This window comes from Petaurus breviceps, unplaced genomic scaffold, assembly GCF_028583685.1.
Source record: "Petaurus breviceps papuanus isolate PSGF00001 unplaced genomic scaffold, PetGlider_PUasm1.0 208, whole genome shotgun sequence".
Taxonomy (NCBI): domain Eukaryota; kingdom Metazoa; phylum Chordata; class Mammalia; order Diprotodontia; family Petauridae; genus Petaurus; species Petaurus breviceps.
Genome location: NW_027185852.1, coordinates 8,624,063 through 8,634,509, shown reverse-complemented (window position 1 = coordinate 8,634,509; position 10,447 = coordinate 8,624,063). Strand labels below are relative to the sequence as shown.

General features: G+C 47.5%; 1 protein-coding gene across 2 annotated transcripts in view; it reads right to left on the bottom strand.

Moving 5' to 3' along the window:
* The window catches only part of SLC35D1 (solute carrier family 35 member D1), a 76,955-nt gene that overhangs the window by 51,094 nt on the left and 15,414 nt on the right, over nt 1-10,447 (bottom strand). For both annotated transcript variants that reach the window (XM_069093393.1, XM_069093392.1), the window contains exon 8: nt 8,701-8,793. In XM_069093393.1, the coding sequence (XP_068949494.1) occupies nt 8,701-8,793 (93 nt within the window). The remainder of the gene's footprint in view (nt 1-8,700; nt 8,794-10,447) is intronic.

Genomic DNA, 10,447 nt, shown 5'->3' with positions numbered 1-10,447 from the left:
GGTCATCTGGGCCACCCCAATCAGGGGTATCACTTTCCTCCGCTCTTAAAATGAGAAGGCTGGACCCGACAGCTCCAAAGAGATCATCTAGAGTCCTGGGATTAAAAATCACGAGTGTTTGCCGAATGCCACAACCACGCCTGGCACACAGAAGATCAAATAAGACAACAGCACTGGGGAGCATCAGTCACGTGCCAGGCTCTGAGCTAAGCCCTTCTCACTTGACCCTCAAGACTCCGAGAGGGAGGGGCTATTTTCATTCCATTCTACAGATGAGGAAACTGAGGCAGAAGGCTAAGTGACTTGCCCAAGGTGACACATCTAATGTGTGTCCCAGGCAGTGCTGCTCCTGCTGCTGTTGCTGCTACTACTATTACTACTACTACTGCTACTACTACTACTGCTGCTACTACTACTACTACTACTGCTACTGCTGCTACTACTATTACTACTACTACTACATTCTAATACTGACATAGGACTCATTGTGTCCGAGGGCAGCTAGGGGGCGCCATAGTGCACAGAGTGCCAGGATGGGAGTCAGGAAGACTCATCTCCCTGAGTTCAAATCCAGCCTCAGACACTTATTAGCTGTGTGACCCTGGGCAAGTCACTCCACCCTGTTTGCCTCAGTTTCCCATCTGTAAACTGTACTAGAAAAGGAAATGGCAAACCACTCCAGTATCTTAGCCAAAAAATATCAAACAAACCCAAACGGGACCACGAAGAGCTGGACACTACTGAAATAGCCATATGATGACAAATCCCAGGGGCCAGGCACGGTGCCAAGCACTTTGCAAATACCTCATTTGACCCCCACACTTTTCAAATACCTCATTTGACCCCCACAACACTGGGAGGGAGGGGCTGTTATTACCCTACTCAACAAAGGAGGAAACAGAAGCAGAGGTGGAGCTGAGTGCTGATGTTCAGAAATCCTTCAATGGAAGGCTTCTTAACCTTTTGGGGGCGACCTGGACTCTTGGCCATCTGGGGGGCCTAAGGACCTTTCTCAGAATCATGTTTTGGGGGGGGTTTGAGGGGGGAAGGCAGGGCAGTTGGAATTAAGTGACTTGCCCAAGGTCACACGGCTAATATGTGTTAAGTGTCTGAGGCCGGATTTGAACTCAGGTCCTCCTGACTCCAGGGCTGGTGCTCTATTCACTGTGCCACCTAGGTGCCCCAGAATCATGTTTTAAAAGGCATAAAACACCTAGGATTACAAAGGAAACCAATTCTAATGAAATGCAATTATTACACATATAATTGATTGCACGTATAATGAACAAATTTATATGGTATATGATACATTTATGTATAATAAGTCATTTTACGTATACCAACTATGTAACAGGTAGATTTCTCTCTAACAAGCAGATGTTTCCATATGTGTACGGGTATATACAAGGTATAATAAACGGCTGGGCCCCCCGGAGAGCCTGGCTTTCCAGGCTGCCAGACATTTCACTTATATTGTATCAGCCCTAGAGCCTGCTTCCAGCATCTTGGGCTGAAAGCGGCCGTGGCTCCTTTCTGGAGGAAGACCATGTCCAGAGCAGCCAGATCCCAGCACCTGGCAGCTGGAGCATCAGTCCTGCCTGGCCCACTTCACACAAATAGCCCATTGATTACGTTGTAACTGATGTCTCCCTCCCAGGACTCCGGGACACCTCCAGTCAGCTCTCTCTGCCCCATTGTTTGCAGGCCATCCCTGAAGGCCCCAGCCAGGCCACGCAGACCTAGATTTCCCAGTACTTCTTGGGTCATTCTCCACCCAGCCCCCGCAGACTCTATTTGGCAGGTGACCAAACCCAACTTCCAGCCCACGTGTTTCCAGGAGGAAAGTTGCACACAATCCCAGGCCCTAGAACTCCACCCACAAAGTCCTCCTCCTCCCATAGCTCATCTTGGTACAAAGGTGAATTTGGATCTCCAGATCTCGGCCAGACAAACTGGAAGGGCTTGAGGAAAGTGTGCAGGACAAGAAAGCATGTCAGCTTTCCAAGGAACAGGCCAGCAAAGGAGTGTGACTCAGCCCCAGTAGGCAGCCACCAGCGGACTGACTCACTGGCCACAGCATCCCAGGAAACAGAATTTACAAAGTGTGTTTGGGGGGGCCAGGAGGCCAGCAGACCCAGGGGGGCTCCATTTACCACCCCCTATCCTATCAACTGGGGCTGTGTTGGGGGGGACCTTGGGCCTTCTGCGTTCACTCAGCCCCAGGTCAATGGACCTGGGATCAAGGTGTGTGTCCTTTGGACAAGGAGATTTTAAAGAGAGCTCTGGGACTTCAGAGGGACCTCCTCAGAGACTCCAGGGAATTTCCTTGGGAACTGATTTGTCTCCTGGTGCAGGTGGCTTTGCTCTGCTCTTATCTCCTAGGGGACTTTTACCCAAGGCTTACTGAAGATAAATAAATTATCTAAAGCTCTCAATGCCCCAGATATGGAACCATGACCAAGGCACAGGTGGAAAGCAAGGAGTATTAGCCTCCTTTTCAGGAGAGGTCAAGCAAGTAGCCAGAGGCCCAAAGTTAGTGAGTGTGGAAAGAGCCTTCTGGGGGGTCAGAAAGACCCGGCTTCCAATCTTGTCTCTGACACTCAGTCCTTTGCTTGTGGCCTGAAGCCAAGTCACTACCTGGTTCTGGGCCTCAATGTCTTCGTTTGTAAAAGAAAAGGCTTGTTCATGATCTCCTTCCAGCTCCCCAGAGAGGACACCAGCATCACGCCCAGATCCAAGGTCTTTTCCATGATGCCACAAGAATAATTCTGTGGCACCTGTAGGCATCCCATGCTTTGGTTCCCAATCAAACACAGTCTCCTATTGTTTTCTATTTCACATAAACACAAGCATTATCTTCAATTGTCTGTTATATCCCCTATTCCCACACCACAATCCTAGGCACATAATCGGGACTTAGTCAATGTTCATTTGAGCAGGAATAAGCCTGAAATTTTGTCAAAAACCTATTACGTGCACAAAAGTTGTGCTAGTGATCAGGCACACAGAGAGGGTAAAAGACCCTGGTCCCCAGCTCAGGAACACAGTCTGCTGCTGAGCTCCCTGAAAGTCCCAACAAAAATCCCCCCTTCTACAGGAAGCCTGCCCCACCCCCTCTCCATCCCAGGGCCTCAGCTGAGAAGCATTTCCTGTTTATCCAGGATAGAGCTTGTTGGGATATATTGATTTGCTTGTGGTCTCCACCATCAGACTATAAGCTCCCTGAAGGCATTCCCTTTTTGTATCCCCAATGCTTAGCATAGTGTCTCAAATATAGTAGGGGCTTAATAAATGCACCTATTGATTGATTGATTGGAATAAGAAATGGAATCTGATTAGAAAGTCAGCATGGCAGAGTGGATAGGGTCAAGTGGATCTGATCAGATCCTGCCTCAGATATTCAAAAGTTGAATAAAAAGTTGATCACCCTGGATAAGTCACTTAACCTCTTGGATCTCCTCATATGCAAAGTGTGGGGTGGGGATTGGCCTAGTTTTCTAGGTCCTTTCCATCTCTAAACCCATGATCCTATATTTAGTGTCATAATAAAATCAGTAAAGGTAAAAAAGAAATGCGAACCAAGCAGGCCGAAGAGCTGTATTTTATCTGTCTGGATCACAGATTTAAGGCCGAAAGGGGCCACTGAGATACACCTTCATTTTAATGATGAGGAAACGAAGGCCCTGAGAGCTTAAAAACATTTCAGGTAGAGGGGAGGCTGAATCTTGGTCCTCTGCCTCCATACCTGGGGTACTGCCCACTCTACCACACTGAATTTCAGGGGCTCCAAGAGTTGTGAGGTGGAAGGGGGCTTCAACATCTCTACTCCTCAAGGGATCTGGATTTAGGATCTGAAGGGTTAAATTTTTGCATTGACTATAAGAGAATGCTGCAATAAGAAAGAATGATTCCAGCTCATCCACAAGGCTACAAAAAGCAAAGAGAAGGCAGGGGGAGCTGCCGGTAAAGCCAAGGATTGTTTGTATGGGAGACCTCTGGCTGGTCTTGAAAACAGATGAGGAAAAGGATTCGCCTCAATATAGAGTCAAATGGAGAACATAGGCTGGTGAAGAGAAGAGGCCGGGGCTGCCTGAGCCAGGCTATGAAAGGGAGGGCATTCAGGGGGAGTGGGGAGTCCCCGACCAGACTACCTGCAGGCATGGATTCAGCCCACATGTACGCACTGTGCCTACTCTCTGTGACAATGAAGTAGCAAACGTCTCATTAACACACTATGATTTCTGCCTCCTGATTTTTTTTATGACCCAACAGATCATAGCTTTAGAGTTGGAAGGAACCTGGAAGGCCCTCAAGTTCCACTCTCCTATTTCGCAGATGAGGCAAGAGACAGAAAAGTTATGTGACTTGTGTAAGGTCATAAAGATCAATGACAGAGCCCCTTAGGTTGCCTCTACCTCCCCACCCTATGCCATACTGATTTATTATTATTATCAATTATTACTATTGTTATTATGTACACAAGGTAGGTCACAATCCTAGCTTTAAATGAGGGCTCAAGAAGGCAGGGAGGATGAAACTAACATTCCCTCTGAGACAATCACTTATTTTTGTCTCCAATACTCCCAGTATAATTGCTGGTCCAGCCCCAGGGCCCCAGATCCACTAAATGGCCCACAAAGAAAGCCAGGGGCAAATCATAACTGCAGGGCAAAAACAGCAGGAGCCCAGAAGAGAGCTCTGCAGCATCACCTTAGAAATCCAAGGAAACAAAATCTTTAAACACTGACTGCAATCCAGCTCTCTGGGCTTTGTGACCTTTTGCTCCCAGAGAAGAGGTTATCCCTTTATTTTTTTTTAAATAATGTTTTTTGAAGTTAGTTCTTTGAAAAATATTTTTTTAATGCACTACAATTTGGGAAATTTTAGCAGCAGACAAAAGATTTCAGTAAACACAAAGAACAGGTGAAATCAATCAATCAGTAATATTTATGAAGTACCCACTATGTGCTGGACAGAGCTAAGCTCTGGGGATGAGAAGATGTAGACAAAGTAATTTCTGCCCCTCCTTTGGGGGGACAACAATGTCTACTAAGACAACTTGTCTTAGTAGACAAGTAAATAAAGAAGGCAGATAAAGGGGGTGCCAAGTAATTCTGTGGGGGAGAGCAGGAAGGGCCTCAGGGAGAAGGCTGCCCCACACTGGGCTTCCAAGGCCAGGCTCCCAAGGATGATTTAGCCAAGGACTAGAGAGCTGTGACAGCTGCTACTTATGCTGCTGATTCCCAGACCTCCCTGTCCCGCCCTTGGACTCCAATCTGGAATCTCCAACTGCCTCTTAGACATCGAAAACTCAGCACATGCAAAAGAGAGCTCCTTCTCTTTCCCCAAATCATTCACCTCTCCCTGATTTCACTCCTGCTGTGGAGGGCGCCCCAGTCCTCCCCATCATCCAAGCTCACAACACCCAGCTATCATCTTCAACTCTCACTCCCAAGCCCCATCTCCCATCAGCTGTCAGGCCCTGTTGATTATGCCTTCATAATACCTCTCCTACTAGATGCCCTCCTCTCTCCTCTGCCCCTGCCACCCCCGTGCAGGCCCTGCTCACCTTCTGCCTGGGCTCTTTCCATACCTGTTGGCTGCCTCCAGCCTTCCCTCTCTCCAATTCATCCAATGCTCTAATAGGCCACAGCGGTCAACCTGATCCTCCTAAAATGGAGGTCTGACTTTGTCACTGCCTATTCCATAAACTCTGTTTTATGTTCTCTGTTACTGCCAAGATGAAAAATAAAATCCTCTGTTTGGCTTTCAAAGCCCTCCCCAACCTGTCTGCCCCCACCTTGCTGAACCTTTGATCCAGTGACCCTGGCTTCCTTGATGCTGTTCTCCTAAGACACTCTATCTCTCAGCTCTGGGCATTTTCCCTGGCTGCCTCCATGCCCGGCACTCTGCCCCTCCTCACCTCCACCTCCTGGCTCCCTTCAAGTCCCAGGAAGCCCTTCCCAGTCCTTCTGAATCTCAGCGTCTTCCCCCTGAGGTTATCACCAACAAACCCGTACATGTCCATACCCTGCTGTCTGCACATTGTCTTCTCCCTTCAACTGTAAGCTTCCAGAGGGCAGGGACTATTTTTGTCTTTCTTTTCATCACTAGTAATTATTGCTATGCCTGGTATACTATAGGTGCTTAATAAACGCTTGTTGCCTGATCAACTACAAAGCACCTTTACATCTGCCATCTCACTATTCATGTAACCAAACAAAGATTTCTAATTTTTTTTTACCCTATGTCCTTTTAGGCTGGTAGATCTGGGAAATGCAAGCTGGACAGTCACGTTTGTGCCTAGCCTTTTCAACTGGAACAGGCAAATCCCAGGTTTTCATGACCCCCAGTTATCTTAGTATTTGCCTCTCCAACATCCCCTTGCCACAAATCACTTTCAGGATACTACGACTCTGGGTCAGTCACTCAATCTCTCTAAGCCTTGGTTTCCACATCCATAAAATGGGTATAAGAATAGCCCTACCTTACAGGGGTACTGTGAGCATCAAATGATGTGTAGTATGTATGTAAAGTGCCTTTCAAACCTAAGCATGATATATCAATTGCAAGCCCCAAATTCCCTTTGTTCTATGAAAAGGCCTTCTGGGAGGGGAGAGGGGAAGGAACCAAAGGGAAGTCGAGGGGGTGAGAAAACCAAAGATCTACATAACAATGTACTTTTCAGAGCTGTGAGTCACTCTCCTAGTCTCCTCATGCCCACCCTGCAGACTCTACCCCCAAGAAGGTCCGAGTGCTGCTGTCTCTGCTTCCTTGGCCAAAGAGCCCAGGCTGCAGGCTGACCCTTTCTTGGCTGGCCATTCAGACAGCCAGGGCACCACCTGCAACAATAATCATTTCTGTGCCCCCAGATCTGCAGATGCCTCATTTAAGGGAGCCTTTGTTTAAGCACCACCTCCTCCCAGAAGCCCTCCCAGCTCAGGCTCTAGCCTCTCCCAAATCCCCTGCATTTGTACTTCTCTAGACCTTAGAATGCAGTTCTCATCCCCCAGACAGGCACTTTTGTCCTTGTACCTGGCACACAGTAGGCAGTTTTAACAAATGCTTGTGGCTGATTGTCAGTTAGTTGTTAAATTTAAGAAAGTCTAAAGACTATTTTGTGATGGTTCTTTTAAAAACGCAAAAGAAAAGTCATTCCATAAACAACCTTCCATATATAAGACATCCAGGCTTGGGAGCAACTCCCGTGGGTCTAAAGAACAATTTTTTTGAACACAACACATAGTAGATGCTGAGGATGTGGTCTGTTTGTTTGCTTCAACAATCATTTAGCATTTCTACATCGACCAAAACATAAGGACTTTTAACCACCCCTGGAGACAACAACAGTGAGGAGGCATGCAAGGGGAAGGAGGAGGGAGGGGAATGAAGAAGGAGGAAGAAAAGGAGAGGGGGAAAAGGAGGAGGAAGAAAAGAAGGAGGGGAAAAGGACAAAGAAGAGAAAGAGGGGAGTGGGGCAGGGAAAGAAGAGAATAAAACCAGCAGACTACAGTTCTAGAAATTAGAACAATTCTAGAAGCCTGATGAACACAGAGTCCATCAGGTACAGTGGCTAAGGCAGAATTGGTTCTTAGCCCATTGGCCACTTAGGACCTGGGTACACTTGGGTAGGTGATTCCTGGCTGGTACTGTTTCCTTTTCTGGCCCAGGTGACCTTAAGGTCTCTTCTAGGTAGAAACTTATGATTCCAGAGGAACCAAAACCTTGGCCCTAGAGCAGAGATGATGAAATAGACTTTGGTCCTCTCCATAGAAAGATGTGAGACCATGGATGTACATAGACTAGACTATACACAAAACAACCATATTTGCTAGTTTTGCTTAACTTAAAAAAAAATGAATAGAGTCTATTACAAGATCGAGAGAAGAAGGGGGGATATATCTGAAAATACCCTTAGTGTGCAAAGTGAGCCACATCAATAAAACAAAAATCACTGGCAAAGCAACCCCTCAGTTTCCACCTCATCTGTGATAACCCAGGAACTCTTCCAGGACGGGGGGCATCTTTCCTCCTGAGTGCAGGCTTGCTATAAAGGCATGGCAGAGAGCCAATTAAACATCTGGAGAACTGGAACGAGGATTATTACATCCTAAAAGTAAACCACTGGTGACGACAGCTTTCTGTTGGTTATGTTATCAGGACTCCGAGTGGGACTCAGTCTCCATAAACCATGCATCTTTGGCCAGCAGTCAAAACAGAAAATTAATCGAAGGAGAAAGCTTGGGGTTCTGCTGGGGTTTAAAAGAATCTCACGACTTTGAGATCCCAGATCCAGAAGCAAAAGGTTCCCCAGAGGCCAGCTAGTCCAAATCCCTCATTTTACAGAGGGGGGAACTGAGGCATGGAAAAGTTCAGTGTGAATATTTCAAGGACAGAGTCCTTCCTACAGCCCTTCTGTGCCTCTACCCAGAAAATTCTGCCTCTCCTCCTCCTTCCCCCAAAGTATCCTGGCTAACACGGCGCTATTTATGTTTCTAGAAACAGCTATTCTGAGGATTTTTGGCACCGTCTCCCACAGAGGCACAGGCAAAGCGTGCTGGGAAGGAAACTCTCTACTCTGGCCACCTGAAGGGAACATTCCTTGCTACCAACATACAAGCTTCTCTTTTAGACTTGAAAAAAAACAACCCTCTAAGAGCCTGAAATGGGCCTGTGTCCATGAAAAACAAGGGAGCCTACCTTCTGTGCATCTCCTGTGAAGTAGGCGATGGCCATGGTGGGAAGGATCATGAACAGTGCATTGTAGTAGAGGAGGCCATACTTCCCCAGCTCCTAGGAAAGGAAACGTGGCAGGTTTGAGCTTGGCCAGACCCAGCAGGAGCCAAGGACTTCACCCAGAGCACACCCCATAGCCAGGTCACTCTCCCAATCACTCTCACCCTCTTACTATCTGTGTCTTTCTCACACACACACACACACACACACACACACACACACACACACATGTGTGCACGCGCACTCTGCAGATCTGACACGAGGAAAGGCCAAAGAGAGCAAAAAGCTACATTGTCTTTACAGAGAGAGGAGAGAAATCAAATAAATCTCTAGATTTTTAGGACAAAGCTTAAAACTAATAAGCTATGAATCCAATTCTAAATACTTATTAAGTGCCTACTGTAAGCACATTGAGGGCAGCTGGGTGGCACAGTGCATAATTTGTCCAAGGGTACATTGGCATGGTGAATACAGCACCAGGCCTAGAATCAGAAAGACTCATCTCCCTGAGTTCAAATCCAGCCTCAGACACTTCCTGGAGGTGTGACCCTGGGCAAGTCACTTCACCCTGTTTACTTCCATTTCCTCATTTGAAAAATTAGCTGGAGAAGGAAATGGCAAACCATTCCGGTATTTCTGGTCAAGAAAATGGGGTCACCATGAGTCACATGACTGAAAATGACTGAAAAATGTGCAAGGTAAGACAGCCAGCATAATGGATACCAGAGGCAATATTAGGGTCAGGAAGACCTCAGTTCGAGTCTTGACAAGTTAGCTAACCTCTCAGTGCCCCTGGGCTTCTCTCTAAGATTCCTCTGTATCACAAATGAGTGGCCAATGTCCATCAGTGAAGGGCCTTTCCAGACCGTGAATCATTTACATAGATGAAATAGCAACTCTTCCCTGCCCTCACATAATAAAAACATGCCAGATACTAAATTAGATGGTGAGGGCACCAAAGACAAAACGAAAGCAGCCCCTGCCCTTGGAAGGGAACACACACTGCCAAGTGAAGACAGGTAAAATAATGGGAGGAGGAGGAGGAGAGAGAAGAAAGGAGGAGACAGAGAACTGGTGAGAGACAGAAGGGGAGGGAGGGAACAAGGAGAGGAGAAGCAGGGAGAGAGAGAACACGAATACACAAACAACTGAGGTGGTCAGAGAAGGCCTCACGCAGGATGGGGGAGCTGGGGGATGCTCTGAAAGGAGCCAGGAAAGTTCCATGAAGCTGAGGGGCCTAAGGCTGGAGAAACCTCTTTGGATCCTCAACGGTCTGCCTGTCAGGAGAGCTCATCCTCGATACGTCCCTGCCCTCCCTCTCCATGGAGAATGCAGCGGGCTTCCTTGGTGGCCTCAGTGTACAATGCCCGGCAGACAGCAGGTGCTTAATAAATGCTTGTGGGTTAGCTGATTGAGCCAATCCAAGTAAGGCTGGTGGGTACCTTTCCAGCAGGACATTCCACAGAGTATGTGAGAAGACTTCCCTGTAATGCCTTCCAACAGCTTGCTCCTTTTATTCAAGTTATAAGAGGGGAACTGGATGGCCATGACTCTAGTCCCCACAAAGTTCCATCCAGGTGTGACTTGGGTGCGGAACAGCAAAGCCACAAGTGTCTGGAACTCCCAGCACTGTGCCTGGGGTTGTGGGCCTTCATACTGCACGGGCCAAGGAAGAGCTCTCTGGCACCCAGGACTCTCTCTCTCTCTCTCT